Here is a 25,149-nt window from a genome sequence, read left to right on the forward strand (position 1 = left end):
CAGCCCTCCCGAGTCGAGGCAGGGGGTTGCTGTGTGAACATCAGTGTCTTCAAGGCTCATTTCATTACATCCTCTGGTGCCTGCTCCCCGCGCCGCCTGCAACAGAGCTGCGCTTTGCTGCGTTCCCCCAGCGAGCACAGAAGGCCAGTGATGAAGGCAAGCGGAGCCGGAATAACCCACAAGCCAGCTGTGCGGGCGAGCAGAGGGACCTCACGCAGGAAGAGGCTGTTACCACGGTGACCGATTCACCACAGGCCTTAGGAGGGATGATAGCATCAGAATCCGTAATACGCAGACCGCAGCCGAGGAACAAGTCAGGTAGAAAGAGGCACTTCTAACCTGAAGGACGAAATGAACAAGTGTGACAGCAAGGAAAACACAGCAGGTCTAGGAAAACAGTAAGTTGTCACTTCCTTCGGTGCTGACCAAGAACCCAGCCGCAAAAAAAAAAAAAAAAAAAAAAAAAGAACCCAGCCGCTTAGTACAGTTCTCTCACCAGAAATCGTCGTCCAGACGTAGCAGGGAGGGGCCCACCTCCTGGCTCTCCCTGGGGAAGGAGGCCAACACTTGCTCTAAATAGCTCGCGGGAGGGTGCGGTGTGGCCATGAGGGGCGGCGGGATTGGCGGCCCTGCGGACGCCTGGGGAACAGCCCCCTGGGCTACAGCAGCGCTTGCGGTGTAGACGGGACGGTGGAATAATCGTCTTGTGCGAAGAAAGGGGAGATGCGGATCAACACTTCAGCAACGACTTCCCGATTAGGTCGCGCTCCCAGCGTCAGCTCCCAAGACGTGCCTGTGTCCGAGTGGGTGCCCCCTGCACCCCGGCGGGCACAGACAGGCACCTGTCCCCCACACCACCCAAGGAAGCCAAGGAGACCCTAGTCCAGCGGGGCGGCTCTGGAACCGCCAGGCGCCAGGTCCATGTTGGGAGAGGCCTGGTGCGGTGAGCAGCTGGGACAGACTGATGAAACCTTGGCTCCTGCGTGCAGTCCCACGGAGCTGGCTCAGCCCCTGCCCAACCGCAGCCTCCCCGGGGCACGGGCCGCTCCACGCGGGACAGGGTACCTGCTGGTACCTCTGCAGGTTACAAGGATGGGAGACGCCGGGGAAGCCCTAGACCTGAGTCAGAAGCTCTGACTGTCGCCTGCCGCACAGATGCCAGACGCCTTCGGGACAGTAGTGACCCCAAGGGGGTGCGAAGGGGAAGCGTGACGAGGGAGGCCCTCCAACAGCCCCTGGCGTGTTGTTGACTGCTCAGCCCCTCTGCTGAGACGATAATGACCACCCTTGTTTAGGGAAAGGAAAAGAGACGCTCCCTGGACTCAAGCCCAGCTCACAGCCGACCCCTGCGGGGAGTGGAGAACAGGGGGGCTCCACCAAGGACAGATCCTGGTCCTCTGGGGAAGAGGACACGTTCTCCTGGCGTCAGGTGTGTTGCTGAGACTTGACGCGAGATACTGCCTGCGTGGAACTGGTCCAGAGGCTAGAAGCTGTTTCTACAAAGCGACCAGACAGCCCCTCTTGATGAAATGACCACGTCAAATTCTTGGTAAGTAAAGTTTGTGTAAACAGACATAAGAAATTAAGAGAAGAGGGGAAAAAATCTTACCTACAATACCTTTCATTTCTATAAAACATCTCTTAAAATAATTTAAAAATTCTACGGGTATGACATTTGTCCCCATGCCAAGCCTTCAGGGAAAAGGCAAGGAACAGGCACAGCTTTTATATTAGCAGGAATCAGCAAGCGCCTGAGGAAATGAATTTCTATGGGAAATGAACAGGGGCGGTTCACACCCAGGGAGAGAGAGAACAGGCGAGCGGAGGATCAGCCTCTGGGAACCAGATGGTCAGCAGATGGCTTTTCATCTAGAAGGCTCTCTGGGGGCGGTGCTGATGGCCGTAAGGCACGCTGGGACTGACTGGTTTCTGAGGCCCCGGAGTTGTCACCACTTTACTCCAGAGAACATAAACTATCATTCTTTAATCCTGGTATTTTTCTCAAGAAACCTTCAGTGGCTTTTGCCAAGTGATCAGAAATCATTACATTCAATACAGCAGTTAAGAGTTCTGCAGGACGTACCAACACAGCAGTTCAAACGAGGGTGACGAGTCTGAGTTCCACACCTGCGTCCCACCATCATCCTCCCTCTACCTTAGACTCAGATGTTCCAGTCCCACCAAAAAGGGGGTGGGCACCTGAGAAGCAGTTTTTAACGTCACAGCAAAACATGGGAGCCACTACCACCACAGTCCTTACTAGGCGCTCCCTCCTCCTGTCCACAACCAGAGGGGACGCTGAGGTCCTCCTATCACTCGGGAACCCCGTGCTTGAAGGCCACGCTGTCTGGGTCACTGCTGAGTAAAGCGTGGCCCCGCCTTACCCCTCCGCCGTGGAGAACGCAGACCTCAGCCTCCGCAGCGCAGACCTCCCGCCAGCCGCCCTCCCGCCAGCAGCTCAGAAACGAACCGGCTCCTGTTAGTGCTTCAGTGCGTTCAGCCAATGGGCTTGAGGATCCAGAGTTTACATGTAAACACTGGAAAGAGAATATTCTATCATAAAAGGGAAGAGAATGAAGACAACTCAGCAGTTCGCTCTTCCCCTACGAAGCACCAGTGCTGCAGTCGGAACACACGAGGAAAACCCCACTTCCCTCACCTCTGGCTCCTCAGTGAAGGACACCAAGACCCTGACCAACATTCCTCCCCAACGAGACCCAAAAACTCAGAACGCACGATACACTGCCTGGTAAAGCTGCACAGACAGACAGACAGACACAGACACAGACACAGACACACACACACACACACACACACACACACACACACACACACACACATTCCAGACCTTTCTGACCAACTTCTAAACAGTATTGCTTTAGGAAGAATATTTAATTTAAAAAAATAAATTTAAAAAATTAAAGCACATTTAGAACATCAAGTTTTGGTGATCAGGATAGGTAAAGTAATTTTATTACAAATTTCAGGATTTAAAAAGTAACCTGTTACATTTACTAGGATAAATCTGAGATGACCTGTCTCAAGCACGCGTGTCCTCATCCGTGACACTGACCTCAGGCATGATGAGACGCGGTCCACCCGTGAGGGATGCGGTCAGCGGATGAGGCTACGCTGAGTCTCCACGGGCACGTGCTGACCGTGATCATTACGGTTTGTCACTCTGGCATTTGGGCCGTGACGAGCTCAGTGTAAGCCTCCGTTATGGAACTCTGAAAGCCAAGCTAGAACCTCAAGGGCAGCCTCTCTTTCCTGCTTTTTACTTCAATGATATTTAGGAGACTTTGTGTACTGAATGAGAGTTACGAATCCCCGCTCTGTAAGCCCACCCTTATCACCCGGCAAGAGACCGCCGAGGAGCGGCCTGACTGGGAAGGAGGCTGAGGCCAGAACCTGGGAATCCCGCTAGTCCAGGTCACGGACAGCGATGCCCAGCAAGAGAGACGCTGCCGGCTGGCGAGTCCCCGTCGGCTCAAGGGTGCCCACAGACAAAAGGGCTGCGAGCAACCTCGATAGGCCAGCTAAGCCACCCTCCAGCTTCCGACGCGGAGACAAACTTGCCCCGCGGTCACGGACAGGGGCCCCAGGTCTCTTCCGTCTCGTACGTTTAAAGACTAAAGGCAGCATCTTTACAAGGGGAACTGCAGGAAGCATCGGGCGAGCCCTCTGCACGGGGCCTCGGGGCACCCTGGGGCGAGGCGGGCAGGGCAGTACCTGAGAGGCGGCTGAGACCCAGCAGAGCACCTGGGCTGCGGGACTGAGGGCGGGAAGAACAGAGGAGCTGAGACTCCAGGCAGGAGTGCGCCAGCAGCCGAGGGGCCCACAGCCACGCCCTCCTGCCTGGGGTCTGCCCCCCAGGCGCCCCCATGGGGACCCTCTCGCTCTGAGACTGTGTCTCTCACGGGATGACGTTATCCCCGGGGGACGTTTGGCAACACGGGGAGACACGTGGGGTGGGGCTGTCACCACTGGGGAAGGCGCTACAGGGCTGGTGGGCGGAGGCTGCGCACCCTACAGGGCACAGGCCCCAGGCCCGGGAGCTACCCAGGGGCTGTGGACGCCAGGCGGGGGGCACTTTACACACAAGACCCTGAACCTAGCAGGCGCCCAGGCCTGGGACCTCCAATCAGACCACTGTGCGCAGCCTCCAGCTCAAGCCCTAACACCTGGGTCGGCCCCCTGCCCTGCGGACCCAAGTCCTCCTGACCCCGGAGTGTCCAAGGGATGTCCAGCTAGCTTCTGGCCGCTCCAGTCCAGTCGACACAACTAAAACCTTACACCTTTTTGTGTTCTCTCTCCGAAAAATCTACTTCCTTCTCAGAGCCAGTGCCACCCCAACTGCCACCGCCAGGATGGCAACAGCGGCGGCTGCCCCCCCGAGGAGCAGGAGGGACTTGCCCTCAGGCGGCGGGCCAGCCTCCTCGGGGCCGCCCGGGGAGGGCCCTGCGCCCAGCCCCCCCCACCCGCGGACCGCCTGCTCTCCGCCCGGCGGGGCTGCTGGGGGCTCCACCGGGGGCTCTAGCGGCGGGACCCCCTCCTGCTCCAGTTCGGCAGCTCCGGACCTGGCCGCTCCTGCCTCTTCTTCAGCGAGTTCCACGAACAGAGATGTCGTGGGACTGGCTGGCTGGCCGGCCGACCCCTCAGGGCCAGGCTCCCCGGCCGCCACCAGGGCAGAGGCCGCCACAGCCGCCGCCTCCGCGCCCTCGGGAATCTCCTCTTTCTCCACGTGCACGATGTCAGAGTTGGAGGAGTTGTTCTCACTCTTCTCTCCAGCCCCGTTGCTGTCCAAGCTCTTGACTTCTTCGGGGTCCACTGTGACCTGCTGCCACGACTCGGGACCCAGGGACACCGGTGGGCTCTCGGTGCGCCAGCTCTGGCTGCTGGACAGCGACACGGGGAAGCCCTCGGCCTGCCAGGACGCCGTCGCGGTCGTCGGAGACTCCGGGGGGCTGGCGAGCGTGGAGCCGCCACTGGGCAGGATGTAGATGTCGTTGCTGTCCTCCGCGGCGCCCGCGGGGCGCTCCTCGTCCTCTGGCTCCAGGGCAAAGACAGCGCCCTAGGAGATGAGGGGGGCGGTCAGTGCAAAGAAGGGGAAACAGACCTAAAATAAATGTAAATCTGGAGGCAGCCCCTTTCCTAAACTGAACTTCCAGGGATAAATGCACTGTATAAACCTACAGTTTTCGGACTGAACGTGTTTGCTTGTAGACCAACACAGGGGAAGAATTTTTAACAAGACGATCCTCTGACCAGTTTCTTCAAAGCTGAAAAAGCAAAAAGCTGATTTATATTCTAATCAATTTATACACATTTAATGCAATAAATAATGCAACACAGCGGAGAAAAAGGCAGGCAGCTTGTGCCCTAGGGATCTATCGCTCGGCCGGGCTGGTGCCGTCAGGAGCCCAGACAGGGAAGGACGCGCTTTGCTGGCAGCTGGGGAGGTGCGGGAGCCTGGCGGAGGGACGTGTGAGGAGCGGGGAAGAGCCACCGCCCAGCAGAGGCCCAGAAACGTCAGCCGGGGACGGGAAGCAGCCTGCCGTGACCAGGGAGGTGCCGGCAGCAGACGCCACGGCCCTGACTCAACGGCAAGGGAACGGTCATCGGCCACTCGGTCATGGATGAAGCCGCCCCGACGATGGGGAGGGTGCGGGGGACGCAGGCCTCCCGCCCTCCTGGCGGCGGGAGCCACACGGCAGCAACACGGCCACGGGCGCTCCAGGCTCCCTGCAGAGGCTGTGTCAGCTCCGGTCACAAGGAAGAACACGACTCAATTTTGGTTCTTGACAAATTCACCATCTAGACGTGAAGACCGACACAGGAGGCACACATTTCACCGCGACACCGGCAGCCCTAAGGCAGGGGACACACGGGGACCAGGAGGTTCGTGGCGGAGACAGACGGGAAGTCACCCAGAGTCTGGACGACACCCGCAGATGCTACGGAGTCTGCAGAGCATATGCAAGCAAACCAATTTCCACTCTACTTTGTGGTTACGGTGCCGTTTATACAAAGCAGAGTAGTTCTGCTCTGTGATCCGGTCACACTCGAGTTGTCTGGAGATAAGCAATATGGTCCCTTGTGTCCCCTATCCTTAGACTCACATCTGCAGCCGACGGCCTGAGGGTCAGAGAGATCCACGTGCTCACCAGTGGGAACTCCCACCAAGGGCTAAAAACAGAACCTCCAACAGCAAGAACTGATTTAAAAAGCAAAACAAAGGAACCATAATAAAACAGGTAAAAATTTTAATCCTCAGAAAGGAGACCTTTGCTACTTTTTATTTAGGGCTCGAAGCCAAAACAAGTGAAATGGAAATTTCACAAGTTGCATCGTGAAGAAATGAGGGAAAAGTTAACAAACTAAAACAGAATTTAGCGTAAAACTACTGTTCTCTTTATTTTTAACAGCTCAAGGCTGAGAGTCAGGAACATTCTTCATCCCGTATCTGGAAGACTTCTTCATCCAACCAAGATACTGGATCAACACGGTTGTCAAGCGACAACTCTGGGGGACGATATGGCCCCAAAGCCAGTCAGACTTAGTTGCCTCTTTCCTTGCTGTCATGGACTCTCTACCTTACGACTTATTTCTGTATTTTGGACGTGATTATTTTAATGACGATTCACCAAAAATTTTGTGCTTTTATGTAAGAAGTTTTAAAGAAAGAATAGATGACCATTGAGACTTTCACTCCTGGTCATCTGAAGCAAAAATATAAAAATAGAGGCCTCTCCCTTGACAATTACTGTCATTAATGAAGACTAGGCTTTCAATAAAAGATAAAGCACTGTTTTGGGTAATACTTTACCTAAAACTTAGCACATTAGGGGACTAACATCTACAACTAGCCTTAGATCCATTCCAACAATTTAAATAATTTTTAGCACAAAATACGTATATTGCTGGAAACAGCTATCTCTTTAGTCCCACTGATACAAAAAACAGAAAGGAGTAACTTCAAGGGCTCAAAAATATAAAACGGATTGGGACCAACTAGAGTTTAAATATGCATGAAGGGGGAACTCCCTGGAGGTCCGGTGGTTGGGACTCCACACTCTCACTGCCAATCCTTGGCTGGGGAACTAGATCCTGCAAGCCGCACGGCGCGGCCAATAAGTAAATAAATATGTACAAAGAATCAGAAAACTATGTTTTGTTTAAACACATGAAGCCCAGTGAGATCAGGTAACTTGCCCAAGGTCCCTCAGCTGCTGTGAGAACTGGACGCCAGTGTCCTTTTGAAGATTTTACTGAAATTAATTCATTTCACTTTCACAGATAAGGAAACTAAAGCAACTGAGATGCAGGGCCCACGCTTTCGTCAACTGTGCTCCCCTAACGCTCGAGCCCAAGGCTCCCCCCAACCCCAGACTTCCACACTGGTGCTTTTTCCTCAGTTTACAGCAAGAAGCAAATGGAAAAGGTTATTCTTGGTGTTTTCGTCAAGCAAATACACAAAGATATATTCATGAAACCCTTCAAAGAAAAAGGGAAGTAGAGAAGAAACAAATACGGAGGTAAAGGGACTCTTGTAGAATAAACGTAAGATAAAATGTAAGCGTAACCTTGGTTTTAGTGGTAGGAACGAAGTAAAAACAGCTTGGAGATCACTCAAAGAACCATTTCAAAGTGTGCAGCAGTGCTTCACCACGTCTGTATTAACCACATTTGCTTCGAGTTTTGTTTTGGTTCACACCAGTTACAAATTATTCTGCCACTTCAAGCAGTGTTTCACACACAGGGTCACAGCGGCCAATGAACTTAACTGTTCCAGCCGAGGACACTGGGGCCAACTCCCAAGACCCCACTCCCTGGTAACTCAGAGACCCACGTCCCCTGGAGTGTACCAGCCAACCCGTATCATTACGATCTCTCTCTCAAGTATTCACCGGAAAAGACAAACACAGATACCTTGCTTCTCTACATTCAGTCAAACAGGGTACTAACGACCAAATGCCTCTTAGATCGCTATTAACCTAAAATAAGAAAAGAGAGGGAATTCCCTGGTGGTCCAGTGGTCAAGACTCCACACTTTCACCACCAAGGGCCCGGGTTCGATCCCTGGTCGGGGAACGAAGACCCACAAGCCTTGAGGCGCAGCCAAAAAAATAAAAATAAAACAAAAACAACAAAAAACCCCAAAGAAAACACTGTGAGAGAGACTCAGAGAAGTAACTTTCCACCTAATGTGATGACCAAGACCACAAAGAATACATTTTAAACACAGTGCAGTACACACGCACACTCACACATAAAATAAACAGATCTCATGAAACACTAAACCAAACCCTTACTACACTGAAACTACTTCAGTTGCAAAACCCACTTAACTGATTTTAGATCACAAACTATGTGTCACCTCCCACACTCTGTTCTAACCAGTTCTGACCTAAAAGTTCCCAAGAGTCAGTCTTCAAACGTCCTTGATGAAAACAAACATAAACTTTTTGAGGTCTGCAGTTCTTAAAACAGAAATGAGAAGCTTCAAGTCGGAAAAAACAGACAAAAATTTATTTATTTATTTTTGGTACGTGGGCCTCTCACTGCCGTGGCCTCTCCCGTTGCGGAGCACAGGCTCTGGACGCGCAGGCTCAGCGGCCACGGCTCACGGGCCCAGCTGCTCTGCGGCAACTGGGATCCTCCCGGACCGGGTCACGAACCCGCGTCCCCTGCATCGGCAGGAGGACTCCCAACCACTGCGCCACCAGGGAAGCCCCCAAAATTAATTTTATTCAAACTATTAAATATTATTACAGATGACATTTCCCCCAGTAATCTTTCATGTAATCTAAATGTTTCACAGTAAGTATTTAAGTTAGCACATGCCGCAGGACAAAACCCAGGAGAAGCCCGCCCCACGGTGGCCCCTTGCGGGCTCGCAGGCCTACTAGCAGCGGGAGCTGGGCTGTCCCGGCTCATACCCGGCTGTGCCTGACTGCTGCCCGGCAAAGACAGTCACCACCAAAACTCGAAGGAAACTTCAGACTCGAGAAGCGGAAAAACACACACTCTTAGGGACACATCTGAAAAGCTGATATTTGTAAAAATGTACTGTTTTCACAGAACACTTTTTCACACCATCATTTTTGTGAGCTACAGAAGCTGCTCTTCCATACTGTAATTGATGAAACTGAGGCTCAGCGAAGTTAAATGAATTCCCCCCAAAACTCAGGGCTAATATTTGGCAGAGCTGGGGCCACAAACAAATTGTGATTCCAATCTCAACTCCCATACTCTGGCCAGGGAGAAAATAAGGCAGAAGGCAAGCAAACAAGCGTGCGTGCACACACATACCCCCGCTACCCTGCAGTCCCCGTACCAACAGTAGCAGACAGTCACTCTCCACTTCTCTCTCTGGAAAGCTGGCCGCCAGCGGACATGTGCTCCTGACTGCGCCCCAGCGACCCCGGCCTCCTCCTGTCCTCCGAGCCCCGTAACACAGCCACCTCACAGCACAGAACATGCCACCCCGCCCTGCCCTGAGCCCAAGGAGGGCCCATTTTACTCAGCTTCTGGGTGGCAGCGCCTAGCGGAGGGGCACAGCACCCACAATCAGCAAAGGGTTACTGGGTAGAAAACCGACACTGTAACTGCGGAGCGCTGGGGGCTCAGTGTGCACAAAACTGAGAAGCAAAACCTTCCGAGGGACTTGCAGCTTCCCCGTGGAAGGACCCCGTGGAAGGACCTGGACGTCTCCACTCCACCCCGAAGTGGGTTAAAAAGCTGAATGACCAGAAATCTCAAAGACTGTAAGAGAAGAGAGGTGATGCCACAGGGCAAACCGCTGTCCCGAGGCTGGAGACGGATGGGCGGGGCTGGGGGTCACCGGGGGACCAGTCCCAGGGAGGCCCTGCAATTCTGAGATTCACCTCTACCCCCCTGGTTCCCTGCTCCCGGGCGAGGGGGAAAATGAGCCCTGATCTTCCTGACAAGCTGTGCCCTCAGGGGGAACCAGTTAACCACAGCCTAACTGCCCAAGAGGAAGGGAAATACTCGCCGGCAGCCCACTCCAACCTTCCAGTCCTGCCCCATGTAAAGGAGGAGAGAGACACAGAAACTCTGGCCAAATTCACGGGGGGGCACAGGCTCACCCACAGAGCCTAGTCACAGGACTCCAACGCGCCCGCCACACACCTCGCCACCACGTCACTGAGGCCTGTTTACCTTTTACCCAGGACATCGTGTCTGGCTATCCAGGACACATGGCAAGGCAACCCAAAGGGAGAAGGAAAACACGCACACAGTCGAAAAGCGGGAGCAAGTGCCAGAAGCGGACATGGTGGGGCGCTGGGGCTGCCGGGCAGGCAGTTAGCACCGCTGTGGTCCATCTGCTAAGGGCGCTGACGGACACAGCAGACAGCACACAAGAGCAGGTGGGCAATGTCAGCAGAGATGGAAATCCTAAGAACCAAAACGAAAAATGCCAGAGATGTAAACACAACAACACGGAGCAGAAATGAACCATGCCCCCCCCCTTTGGCCATGCCGAGCAGCTTGCAGGACCTTAGTTCCCCAACCAGGGATTGAACCCAGGCCCTGGCAGTGAAAGCGCCGGTCCTAACCACTGGACCACCAGGGAATTCCCATGAAGAATGCCTTTGATGGCCTTATTATTAGATTCCACACTGCAGAGGAAAGAACCTCTTAGCTTGAAGATGTCTCGACAGAAACATCCCAAACTGAAAGGCAAAGACAACAAAGACGGGGGAAAGAAAACAACAGGGCATCCAAGGACTGTGGGACAACTACGCAAGGTGTAACACACACACCTGGAACACGGAAGGAGAAGAGAGAAAGGAACAGGAGAAAAATATCTGTAACGATAATGACTAAGAATGTCCCTAAATTAACGTCAGACAGCAAACCACAGATTCAGGAAGCTCAGAGAACACCAAGTACAATAAGTGTCCAAAGAACTACACCTAAGCATGTCATTCTCAAATTACAGAAAATCAGAGGTAAACAAAAAATTCTGTGACAAGTCAGAGGAAAAAGTATCTTACCTAGAGAGGAACAAAGATAAGAATTACATCTAGCTTCTCACCAGAAACCAAGCAAGCAAGGAGAGAGTGGAGGGGAACATTTAAAGCGTTGACAGAAAAAACCTACTGACCTAGAATTCTGTTCCTGAGAAGTTATCCTTCAAAAATGAAGGAGAGGGTGTGGAGAACAGGGAACCCTCCTGCACTGTTGGTGGGAATGTAAATTGATACAGCCACTATGGAGAACAGTATGGAGGTTCCTTAAAAAACTACAAATAGAACTACCATACGACCCAGCAATCCCACTACTGGGCATATACCCTGAGAAAACCATAATTCAAAGAGTCATGTACCACAATGTTCATTGCAGCTCTATTTACAATAGCCAGGACATGGAAGCAACCTAAGTGTTCATCGACAGATGAATGGGTAAAGAAGATGTGGCTCATATATACAATGGAATATTACTCAGTCTTAAAAAGAAACGAAATTGAGTTATCTGCGAAGAGGTAGATGGACCTAGAGTCTGTCATACAGAGTGAAGTACGTCAGAAAGAGAAAAACAAATACCGCATGCTAACACATATATATGGAATCTAAACAAACGGTACTGATGAACCTAGGGGCAGGGCAGGAATAAAGACGCAGACATAGAGAACGGACTTGACGGGGAAGGGTAAGCCGGGACGAAGTGAGAGAGTGGCATGGACATACATGCACTACCAAACGTAAAACAGCTAGCGGGAAGCAGCCGCATAGCACAGGGAGATCAGCTCGGTGCTTTGTAACCGCCTACAAGGGTGGGACAGGGAGAGTGGGAGGGAGGCTTAAGAGGGAGGGGATATGGGGATATATGTATGCATATAGCTGATTCACTTTGTTGTACAGCAGAAACTAACACAACATTGTAAAGCAATTATACTCCAATAAAGATATTAAAAAAAGAAAGAAAAATAAAAATTAAGGCAAGACATGTGATCTTAAAAAGAAATGTATTAAGTTGTACAAGTAAGAATATACAAAAAACCACTGGATTCTACACTTCATATGGGTGACTGTGTGGCTGTGAATTGTATCTCAATAAAGTAAACTATTCACAAACACACCACACACACACACACACACACACACACACACACACAAGGGAGAAATAAAGATTTTCTCAGACAAGCAAAGATTGAAGGAATTGCTAGTAGATATGCCTTGTAAGAAATGTTAAAAGAAGTTCTTTAGAGAAGGATAATGATATAAGTCAGAAACGCAGATCTACACAGAGAAAGAGAGGCCACTGAGGAAGAAGTAGGTGAAGGGAGAATAAAAACTTATTTTTCTTATTCTTAATTGATCTTCCAGATAACAGCTGCTCCAAGTAATAACAGCAACAATGTATTCGATTATGTGTGCTTATACAAGTGACATGAATGACAGCAATGACACAAGGGATGCTCTTACAAGGTACTCACTCACTCACAGTGCGCGTGAAGCAGTACAGTGTTATCTGAAAGTGGACTTGGATTAGTTGTAAACGTATATGGCAAACTGTAGGGCAACCACTTAAAGAGGTAAAAAGAGAAATGTAATGGACATGCCAAGAAAGGAGAGAAAATGGAAACATACAACATCCTCAATTAAAACCACAAAAGGCAGAAAAAGAGTGGGGGACAAAAACTGGAACAAAGAATAAGGGCAACAAGTAGAAAACAATGACAAATATGATAGATATTCATCTAATTACATCAATAATTACTTTGGGGCTTCCCTGGTGGCGCAGTGGCTGGGAGTCCGCCTGCCTATGCAGGGGACACGGGTTTGAGCCCTGGTCTGAGAGGATCCCACATGCTGTGGAGCAGCTAAGCCTGCGCACCACAGCTGCTGAGCCTGCACTCTGGAGACCGCAGGCCACAACTACTGAGCCCGTGTGCCACGACTGCTGGGGCCTGCACACGTAGAGCCCGTGCTCTGCACAAAGAGAGGCCACTGCAGTGAGAGGCCCATGCACTGCAGCGAAGAGTAGACCCCGCTCGCCACAACCAGAGAAAGCCCACGTGCAGCCAAAAATAAAAATAAATAATTTAAAAAATAATAATAATAATTACTTTGAACATCAATAGTGTAAACACACCAACTACAAGAAAGACATTGTCAGACTGGATGAAAAAATAAGATCCGACTGTCTGCTGTGTCTAAGAAACTCGCTTCACGTAAAGACACAGACGCGTTAAGAGTAAACTGACCATGCAGACACTCGTCAGAGGCAAGTGGGAGCAGCCACCAGCCGGGCCCTCTCGAGCTGTTGCCCGCGGCCGCCAGGCAGTTTACACTGCTTCTTCGTCACAGGGGAGTTTCAACTGCAGAAACGGTACATCCCACTATCAGACAAAGAGAAGGAAAAGATGACAAGAGAACCGTTCAAACCATTTAAGTACCAAAACCTAAAAGGTGCAGCTTTCCTGAGTGGTAAGAGGAGAGGAATGTTCACGGAAGACGTGCTCATCTGTGTGCCTGCTGTGCCACTGAGGGTCAGGACAGGGGCTGGGGGCCCTGGAAACAACCCACTGCTACCTGGAAAAACCTGACAAGGACCTTGGCTGTGCACTGGAGCTTGATATCATCCTGAATTCTGAGAAGGCTTACTGTATTTTGGATGGGTTTCTTTTGGGAGGGGAACATTCGAGAAAAGTGTCCCTAAAGCAAGTGAGCAAGCTGATCTGGTACAGGGGCCACGTCACGAGTGCTCCAATGTCCCCGTGGACCAAGCGACCACTCATCCTGTGTGCGGAATCCACAGAGGAAACAAAGCTGATATGCTGATGAAAGAAAATATCCTCAGCTTGGTGACTGATTATCTTGTATAATAATAATAGAACATTTCAAGGACTTGCCTGGTGGCGCACTGGTTACGAATCCACCCGCCAATGCAGGGGACACGGGTTCGAGCCCTGCTCCGGGAAGATCCCACGTGCTGCGGAACAGCTAAGCCCGTGCGCCACAACTACTGAGCCTGCGCTCTAGAGCCCGCGAGCCACAACTACTGAAGCCTGCGTGCCTAGAGCCCATGCTCTGCCACAAGAGAAGCCACCGCAATGAGTAGCGCACGCACCGCAATGAAGAGTAGCCCCCGCTCGCCACAACTAGAGAAAGCCCGCGCGCAGCAACGAAGATCCAATGCAGCCAAATAAATAAAATTAAAAAAAAAAAAGAACATTTCAGAACCAACACCTTTACAACTGTAATCCCCGTTCTCATCCCTCTCTCCTGTTTTGTTCTCGTTCTGTGTGTGACCTTGATATAGCTTGTTCCTGCTCACAGCTGGTTTAATTTCCTCTTGAAAATACATGACCTATGACTGTTTTGAGTAGTATTTCATATTAAACACACACATATCATTTACAAACCATCTGTGATTGATACTTTAAGAGGAAAACCTAGCAATCGTTAAAATGTTTACCAAAGAAAATATAGCTGAAATGTTAGGTCGAGTCCTCAGTGCCATAATATAGTGTGGTTTGGTCTTCAAAGTGCTGGGGAAAAAACCCCTACAAAACTATATTTAGTTGATTATACGACAGTCTATATGAGCTAATGTGTTCTAATGTATCACATAAAAGTGTACTTGGAAATAATAGAAGAAAGTAAAGTCTGTACTATTATATAATATCCAAGGTAAAGCACTCACAGCTCTTAAGAAATTTGTAATGCCACGTTTACTGGATCAATTTATGCTACACAACGACACCGAACAATCCCTTCAACTATCAGAAAGCTATGTCAGAAAAGGCTTTTCCCCAATACCTACTGCTCAATAGTAAGCCACCTTCTCAAAGTATTAATGAGGTTTATTTATATAGTTAAAATTCTAATATTGTTTAAATACCAATATTTTACTAGTTATTGTTTTATAATCTAGTAAGTCTTCGTTTAGATACTTAATGTTTTGTTAACTATGGTTTTATATTTCTAAGTACTTAAACCTTTAATTTGATCATTGTTGTGTATACTTTTTTTTTTTTTTTTTGCATTACGCGGGCCTCTCACTGTTGTGGCCTCTCCCGTTGCAGAGCCCAGGCTCCGGACGCACAGGCTCAGCGGCCATGGCTCACGGGCCCAGCCGCTCTGCGGCATGTGGGATCTTCCCAGACCGGGGCACGAACCCGTGTCCCCTGCATCGGCAGGCGGACTCTCAACCACTGCGCCACCAGGGAAGCCCCTGTTGTGTATACTTTTAATGAAACATGGGGACCTCCCTGGTGGTCCAGTGGGTAAGACTCTGTGCTCCCAATGCAGGCGGCCCAGGCTCGATCCCTGGTTGGGGAACTAGATCCTGTATGCATGCCACAACTAAAAAGTCTGTGTGCCACAACCAAGATCCCACATGCCGCAAGAGCCGGTGCAGCCTAAATAAATAAATAGTTAATGAAACGTGGAACGTATTTTATTATAAAGGGGAAAGTACCAAATACTTCACTGTTTATATCCAGAGAGTTTAAAGCCTGAGATAAGAAAGCTATCATTAAACAACAAATTCAAGAGATGCTCAAACTGGTTTACCACTGAAAGAAGACCTGTGAAAATAGGTTAGGCCGGTATGCAGATTGGTTGTCTCCCTCCTTGCCATTCTCACCGCACATCACATCTGAAGCACCCGGATGGGTTATCAAATGAGAAATTTAGCATTACACACTGAGAGCGCTGGAAACACTGGTCTTCACGTTTCCATTTTCCCTCTCCCAGCCCTGCAGCATGTTACTCACCTGGTTTTAATGCTACACAAATATTCACAGTCTCATGCCTATTTGCTTTGGATGCTGTGTGCCGAGCTGTAACAAGATGTTGTTTCTTTTGTTATCTGTATACAGCTGCTTGCTTTAAATTAGTAGATTCTCAAATAGCTTTCCCTGCATGTCTAAAATACAAATACTGCATGTTAAAGGAAGGAAGGAAGGGAGGGAGAGGGAGTAGCTACATTAATTTCACACAGAGCAGATTTCAGAGCAAGGAAACTTATCAGGGATGAAGAGGGGTGTTATATAATGATAGAGGGGTTAAACCCCCAAGAAGATGTAATAGTCTTTGATATGTACACACCTAACCAAAGAGCGGCAAGAGAAACAGATGAATCCACCAAGACAACGGGAGACTTCAACAGCCTCCACCAGAAATGGACAGCTCCAGCAGGCAGACAACCAGCAGGGTACAATAGACACCTATAGACTACTTCCATCCAACCACAGCGGACACACCTGCTTCCCAAGCTTACGTGGAATATTCACCCAGACCAAATTCTGGGACATGAAACATACCTTAACAAATTTAAAAGAACAGAATTATACTACGCCTGCTCTCAAACCGCAATGGAATGCAACTAGAAATCAACAACAGAAAGATAGCTAGAAAATCCTCAAGTACTTGGAGATTAAACAATATATTTCTAAATAACACATGGGTCAAAGAATAAATCTCAAGAAAAATTTAAAAAATCTTTTGAAGTGAATTAAAATACAACTTATTAAAATTTGTGTGAGACAGTGAAAGCAGTGCTTAAGTGGAAAGTTACAGCATTGAATGCATATATTAGAAAAGAAGAAAGATCAAAAATCAATCATCTAAGCCTCCACCTTAGGAAACTAGAAAAAGCAGAGTAAATTAAATCCAAAGTAAGCAGAAGAAAAGATAATAATAAAAATAGAGCAGAAATCAATGAAATTGAAAATAGGAAATCAATAGAGAAAATCAACAAAACCAAAAACTGGTTCTTTGAGAAAATAAATAAAATTAATAAGCCTCAGGACTTCCCTGGTGGTGCAGTGGTTAAGCATCCACCTGCCAATGCAGGGGACACGAGTTCAAGCCCTGGTCCAGGAAGATCCCACATGCTGCGGAGCAACTAAGCCCGTGCACCACAACTACTTAGCCTACGCTCTAGAGCCCGCAAGCCACAACTACTGAACCCGCAAGCTACAACTATTGAAACCTGCGTGCCTAGAGCCCGTGCTCCGCAACAAGAGAAGCTACCGCAATAAGAAGTACATGCACCGCAACGAAGAGTAGCCCCTGCTCGCCACAACTAGAGAAAGCCCACACACAGCAATGAAGACCCAACACAGTGAAAAATAAAGTAAAATAAAATAAAAAAGGAACTACAGACCCACACATTGCATAGACTTAAAGACAGGATATTTTTGAGGCATTTGGAAATTTGAATGCTAACAGGATATCTGATGATATGAAGAAATTATTTTTAATTTTTTGTGATGTGACAATGGTATTGTGATTTAAAATTAAAAAAGAACCTTTATTTTTCAAAGACACATAGTGAAATCTTTACAGATAAAATTATAGTACGTCTGGATTTTGCTTCAAATTACTACTGTATTAAGAGTGGAAGTGACTAGGATGTGAATAAAGCATAACTGGCAGTAAATTAATGACTGCTAGGACTAAGTGATGGGGGTTCATTATACTCCTGTGTCTGTTTTCATATATATACAAAATTCTCCAAAAGAAAACTTTTTTAAAAAGTAGTGTAAGAGAATTAAAAAAATTAAAATCCACTGTACCTTCCAAAGAAAATATGAATAGCTCTATGCCAACAAATCTGAAAATTTACGGATAATATTCTAGAAAGATTATCAAAAGTTGAGAAGAAAAAACAGAAACCTTCCCTCAAAGAAAATACCAGGTGGTTTTGAAGGAATGTTATAGGAAGCAAGGCACAGATGATCTGAGTCTCATACAAACTGTTCCAGAGTACAGAAAAGGAGGAACCATTCTTCCCAACTCTAAATTCTTTTATAAAGCCAGCACACCCTTAAAACTGAAACCAAACAAGAAAAAGTACAGGCCAACCTCACTCATCGGGACTGATACAACTAAATGGTGGAACGATTAAAGGAAATTTAACTCACATTAACGTCAGAAAAGACAAGGATGGATTCTAATACCAATTCTGTTAATATGGTGATGATTAGTGCAATACATTTTTTTAAAAAGATAGATTCATCAAGAAAAAAAAATTGACATTATTCACACATGGTGTGATTTTCTATGTAGAAAACCCAAAGGAGCCCAGAGATAATCAGAATAGTAAGATAGTTGGACAAATCTGCTGGATATAAAGTCAATGTGGAAAAGCCAACTTGACAAAGGAGCCACAGTTATGCACGATGTTAACACTAGGGGAAACCGGGTGAAGGGCATGTGGGGATGCTTTATCTTTGTAACTTTCTTGTAAATCTAAAATTATTCCTAAATAATCTTATTTTAATAAATAATTTTTAAAATTAATAAGTCTGACAATATTAAGTGTTGGGGAGGAGGTACAACAACAAAAGTTCTCATATTTAAAAAGAAAAAGTCTTATATGCTGTTGACAGAGGGCAAGCTGGAAACCACTGTGGAAAACGCTGTGGCATCATCTTGTAAATCAGAACATGTCTATACTCTTGGAACCAGCAATTCTACTCCCAAGTATATCCCCAGAGAAACTCCTGCACATATGGATGAGACTCTTTCCAACAGCAGAAAGGAAGGAATGTCTACTGGCAAGCCTGTGGATAAATAAACTACAGATAAATTGTGACATATTTACACATGGAAACCAAACGCCCATCAACACATCAGCTTGGATCATGTGTTCTCAAAGGGGATGAAGTCGACGGTTAAAACTGGTCTGGGGAGATGTGAGCAATCTTAGATATTACAAAGGCCTGTCGCCCTCCAAAAGTCCCCAGTACCTAAACAGACTTATATCTGTGCTTTTAAAATTTCACGTGGGGAGGAAGCAGATGATAAGGATAAAAATGTTTAAAAAGGAACCTTAGGGGGGTGATAATAAAAAAAAGTTGACAAATAATGACCTAGGTGAATCTTAAGAATACAACACTGGGGCTTCCCTGGTGGCGCAGTGGTTGAGAGTCCGCCTGCCGATGCAGGGGACACAGGTTCGTGCCCCGGTCCGGGAAGATCCCACATGCCGCGGAGCGGCTGGGCCTGTGAGCCATGGCCCACGCGCATCCGGAGCCTGTGCTCTGCAACGGGAGAGGCCACAACAGTGAGAGGCCCGCATACCACAAAAAAAAAAAGAATACAACACTGAATGAAAACAGCAAGTTACAGAAGAATACGTATGATACTATTTACATAAAGTTCCAAACATACAAAATAATATACTGTCTAGGGATATATACATATTAGAACTATAATTCAGAATAGAAGTTGCCCTTGTGAAGTAGGTAGGAACATGTGGATATCTAGGAGAGGTATATAAGGAGACTCAAAAGTGTTGACTGTGTTCTTTTCTTCAACTGGGAAGAGTAAATACATAGGTGTTCATTTATTATTCCTCACCTCTAAAGTGTAAGTATATAAAAGTTATTATATACTTATTATATATTTTTTCTCAGTATATGTTATTATATACTTTTATATACTAAGTATATAGAAGTTATTTATACACTTTTTGCTAGTATGAAATGCTTCATAATTATAACCACTTAAAAATACCATACATGGGGACTTCCCTGGTGGCACAGTGGTGAAGACTCTGCACTCCCAATGCAGGGGGCCCACGTTCGGTCACTAGTCAGGGAACTAGATCCCACATGCATGCTGCAACTAAGAATTCACATGCCACAACTAAGGAGCCCGCATGACACAACTAAGGAGCCCATGTGCCGCAACTAAGGAGCTGGCGAGCTGCAACTAAGGAGCCCACCTGCTGCAACTAAGACCCAGCGCAACCTAATAAATAAATAAATATTAAAAAAAACCACATATGAATTTAGGAGTAAAATCTTAATTTAACTTAAACTGCAAGAATAGTCTTTCCATTGATCACCATCCAATCACAATATTAAATAACACTGAACAATAATGTTAATGATATTTAACCTATGCTTTTAAAAACAACCATGAGGGGCTTAATTTTATTTTTCTTTTATGATGATTAAAAAAAAAAAAACCAAAAAAAGCTTGAAAGCGCATACCCAGCCACCTTGCTGAATGATGTACTCGGCAGCATGGTCCTCCAGGAAAGTCACACCAAACTGCAGCAATGCACTCAAAGGTTCTTGACCACGTCTTGTCAACTCCAAAAGCATTTGCCGTAGCAAAATCAGAGGCACCAAAACCTTTAAGGCAAAGATGAGAGAGTAAAAAACAAACTGAAATTCTTACCGTTCATTTTATATGTTCAACTACTAGAAAATACACTCCAGTGTATCATAATGGAACTCCATTTTTATTATAATAAAGGAAATAAAATAGTGACCCCTACTGGAATTTTTGAGAATAATGCATGTATGTTTTATACCACGGGGTGGTAGAAATAATATTATATGAAAACAACCGGGCCTGTGTGTGTGTGTGTGCATGCGCGCGTGCATGCGTAACAACATATATACAGGAAATTCACTGAAGCATTATTTATAATAGCAAAAGACCGGAAACAACCCAACAGACCAAATTTTGGTCATCCAGTAAAATATCAAGTAGTTGTTAAAAAGCATAAGATCGTCCACTGCCCAATTACCAAGATTTACTTGCAGTGAAAAAAGATAAAGGAGAGTATGTACAATAATGGTACCATTATTATTAACATTATTGTTAACAGAACAAAACATCTACACACACGTTTGTATAACCCGATAGTATTTTTGAAAAATACCTAAGAAACTGGTGATAGTGGAAGCCTAAAAAGAGGAAAACTAGGTAAGTGGTGACAAGGGTGGGAAAGTATTTTCACGTGTATGTCTTCTGTACTTTGTGCATTTTGTACCATGGCCTTTTATTCTATTTGAAAACAAGAACTTTCAAAATTATGAGCTATCTTATACAAGTCATCGAAAACCAGAGGTGTTATTATCACTCCTAACAACCTTATGGCTCAATATTTTAAAATCATAAAAATTTATTTCGGAGTCCCTAGTCCCTAACTGGAGTCCCTTTCCTTCCCAAAAAACCCCTGCATACTGAAAAGAACTAAGTACTTTCAATTAACTGTCTGCAAGCAGTCTCTTCTGTCTAAATCATCAAGAGGTCTCCACACAACTGGGAAGGACGTGAAAGGAAATGAAACCAATTCCAATTTCCTGTCACTGACCCGCCAAAGTCATAGCTGAGGGATTACAACACATTTCTGCAGAAGAGGACAAACAGAAAAGACAATGAGTTTATATTCTTACTAATATTCTTTGGTTTTTTTTTTTTTTTAAGTAAAAGCAGCTCTGAAGGAATCTCTATCAAAGTCTGAAAGAAAAATGCGAAAAACACACATCTTCACTTTTTGATATTCTAAAATAACTCCAGCCCAAAATGCAGTAAAAACCCCTTCTTAGCACCAATGGAGGGGTATAGAGCTATAAAGAAGACTGTGTTAGGCTTTTTCTACAATCAGAAACCTGTAACACTTTTGAAAACAGAAATGAACACAGCTGTTCATCCAGCCTAGTATCCTGTCTCAGCTGGAGCAGGAGAGGAGCTTGTGAACCAGCCCTACAGACTCACATCACACCAGCTCCAGAGGCCTGGGATGTTCCATACCTCAAAACATTCTCATTTCCCATAATAATCTACGAACATGCATATTTTAAAGTTATTCACGTTTAAGCTCTATTACCTCTTAAAAAAATGAGTTGCAAATATTTCATACTTGCTATATAAAAATAATACTCTTATTTGTTCCAAATTTACCTCTTTCATGTATCAAATGTAGTTGCCCCCGTTTTACTATGTAATAATCTAGAGATAAATCTGTAATCCTCTTTCACTACTGTCTTTAGTCCTTAACCATATTCCCTCTCATTCACTATACTTTTTATGCTGAAATCTACTAATTTAGTCCGTTCTTCACATAGCAATTCCTCCACTGTTTTTATCGTTTAAGTTATCCTTTCCTGGATCTTCTCCATCAATTCCGCATTTTATTATCATGTGTACACCTGATATCTAAACCTAATCCATTGATTAGGTTTGAATGCCTTTGAAATATCTGCTTCAAAATAAAATTTAAGAGACAACGAGACATTATGTGTCACTCCGTGTGATGCCACAGGAAACAGAGACCACCACCACTGACACGGTCTTGCCACAAAGATTAAACCTGAATATGATCAGGCCTCTAGAGCAACCTACCAATGGAAAGGAGATACAGTCGGCCCTTGAACAGCATGGGCCTGAACTGGAGGAACCACGGATACTGAGGGCTAACTGTAAGTGATACACTGAGTTTTCCCAACAGTAAATACTACAGTACTACCCCATCCGCAGTTTGGTGAATCCGCAGATGCAGAACTGCAGGTATGGAGGGGTGCATGTATGAGGACAGGAGGGCCAACTTTAAGTTATATGAACATTTGCAGCTGGAGGGAGGGTCGGTGCCCCTAACCCCCGCATCGTTCAAGGGTCAGCTGTGCATGTTAGCTGGCATCTCAGTGATTCAGTCAATAAAATCCAGGAGGTAGAAAAGTTAACAGAACAAAAAATCTGTAAGTAATTAGAGAGAAAAAAAAAACCCAAGAGGAAGAGTAAGTCTGCAAATTAAGAGACTTAGGTCACATATTATGTGATCATATGTACATGAAATGCCCGGAACAAGCAAATTCATAGACAGAGTCAAGCCATATGGCCAGGGGCTGGAAGGGATAGGAAATGGGGAGTGACTACTCTAAGGTATGGGGTTTCTTTCAGGGAAGATAAAAATGTTCTGGAATTAGACAGTGGAGATGGCTGCACAACTCTGTGATTGTACTAAAACACATTAAACTGTATATTTCAGAAGGGTAAATTTTATGGTATATGAATTATATTTCAAAAAATCTTTAAAGACGAGACATATCAACCAAATACAATGCATGAGCCTTGCCTGGATCTCGATTCAAACACATCAGCTTAGGAAAAGACCTTTGTGAAACAACTGGGAAAACCTGAATACTGAATAAACAGACTATGTGCTGATACTAGAATGACTGTTAATACCTGAGGTAATCACGGTATTCTCAGTTGTTAAAAAAGGGATATAATTATCCCTGGAAATACATACTAATGTATTTATGAGGTGTGCTTCAAGGTAATCTAGGGGTACAGTGTGGGGAACAGATGAAACAAGACCAGACACATGCTGAAAGCCGCCGAGGCTGAGGGACGGACACGGGTTTGTTACATTATTCGCTCCGCTTTGCGCACGCCTGACATTTTAATAATGAAAGATTTTAAAAGATGAGTGATGTAATATGCCAGTAAAACTTAACCAAGGCAAACAGTTCACTCCTCTCTAAAGTCTGTTTATTACATGTGAGCACTGTGCCCTAACACTCTAGCCTTTCCCTTTAATGGCCATTCTCCTCTTTTTCTATAAGCAGTTAAGTTCATAGGAAAACCAATTCCCATGAGGAAAAATTAAAGAACAACCTACAATTCTGAGATAACTACTATGGATTATTTAATGCTTTGGCACACATTCCAATTAATTTTCTTGGCATATACATACTATACAGCCTACATTTATACATGTACTTTAAAAAAATCATTCTATTAATATGGGTTTGTGACAGCTTTATTCCTCCACTTCTTTTGATCTATTTAAAGAGCATTATACCAAGATGCTTTTAAAATCCCTTTACAGATGAACTGACATTCAGTTTGGAAACTTGACATGCTTGTGGACATTTTTTTTTGATTTCAGTCTTATGTACCTACCAGATAGCCATATTCATATAATGATGCTATATCAGAATTTTGCAAACATTCATGCAAAACATAAAATGCAAAATATGGGCTAATTGCTTAAATAAGCCAATCTGATTTTGACTGGGGTGGAAAGAGGCATTTCAGTTTCCTATCATAATAAGCCAGGTTCTTCTTAGCCCTAAAGGACTTAGGAGAGTAATACTGGATTCATCAGAGCAAGTCATATTCTAATTGGCAATGCTTCATTTACATGAGGTATTCAAGCCACAACCTTGGCAAGATGAGGGACTAAAATGAAGCAGGGAATGGGAAAAAAGGATGGGTGAAGAGGGAGAGTAAAGACTGGGGTTTACGCCAATTTTTTAGGATAAGCGTAGGATGGGGGGCGGGTGGGGGGAAGGCCGGGAGACATACGAGAGTTGATTGTGGCAGTCCTAGACAAGGGTGACAGGAAAAGAACATAAAATAGGGGGAGAAGGCGAGTCATATTAGGTATCTAAATATTTGTTGTTTGATACACTAAGAAATCTATCATAGCCAAGCTCATTGTTATTTATAAAACGAGAGGTTTGTTTGTTTTATTCCACGAAAGCGAATGAAACAGTCAGATATTTTAACAAATTTTTTACAGCTAAGTAACATACTAAAACTCCATAATAGTGACTATTTGGTAACAAGGTTCCATGTGTTAAATCTAACATAATAGCCACTGCTTACAGAGTGCTTACTATGGGTCCAGACACTGCACTAAAATCAGCACCGAACCACACATTATGTCACTCAGTTCTAATAAAACTTCTGAAGTTAGCAGTATCACCTCCACTTCACATATGTGAAAATTAAGACTTCCAGTGCTTAATTTACCTGTCCAAAGATATGCATCTAGTCATTGGCAAAGCTGATACTGAAACAAGTCCGATTACAGGCCTAGGATGCTAATGATTATGCTCTAATGCCTCCAAAGCCTGTATTAAGGTGAGTAAAAATAATATACATCTATTAGGTACCTAAGGTCACCGTCTGGCTCACAGCAGTGACAATTCTGAGTAGAGGTGGCCATTTGTAAAAATAACTGTACTGCACTTTCTCATCCCTAGCACCACATCACTAAGGGCCAGACTTCCTCCTCAGTGAGCTGGACCACCCCATACCGCATCCCCTGAGACTCGCCCCGGCAAGGTGACAAGTGGGGGTAATACAGCCTGAGACAATGGATCAGCAGCATGGTTCAGTGGAAGAACACTGAGGCTGGAATCAAAAGATCTCAGCTCCAGTGCTGGTTCCAAAATGTACGAGTCAAGGGGTCTTAAGCAAGTACTTTAACTTTTTTTCCCCCTGATTATCACCTGATTAATCAAGGGGTCTTAAGCAAGTACTTTAACTTTTTTTTTTCCTGATTAATCACCTGACCTAACTGACTAACTAAACAACAAAACGAAAGTTAATAAAATTCATTCTGCCA

The 25,149-nt window shown here is 45.9% G+C and overlaps 1 protein-coding gene across 1 annotated transcript in view; it reads right to left on the reverse strand.

The window, feature by feature from the left end:
- Nucleotides 1-2,955: 2,955 nt before the first annotated feature.
- BCL2L13 (BCL2 like 13) overlaps nucleotides 2,956-25,149 on the reverse strand; it is a 65,676-nt gene continuing 43,482 nt past the window's right edge. Inside the window, exons 6-7 of the mRNA XM_082851132.1 lie at nucleotides 19,988-20,131; nucleotides 2,956-5,074 (exon numbers count right to left, since the gene is read on the reverse strand). Coding sequence (XP_082707258.1) covers nucleotides 4,325-5,074; nucleotides 19,988-20,131 — 894 coding nt within the window. The 3' untranslated portion in view covers nucleotides 2,956-4,324. The remainder of the gene's footprint in view (nucleotides 5,075-19,987; nucleotides 20,132-25,149) is intronic.

The sequence above is a fragment of the Leucopleurus acutus genome (genome assembly GCF_964270905.1).
Source record: "Leucopleurus acutus genome assembly, chromosome: 11".
NCBI lineage: Eukaryota > Metazoa > Chordata > Mammalia > Artiodactyla > Delphinidae > Leucopleurus > Leucopleurus acutus.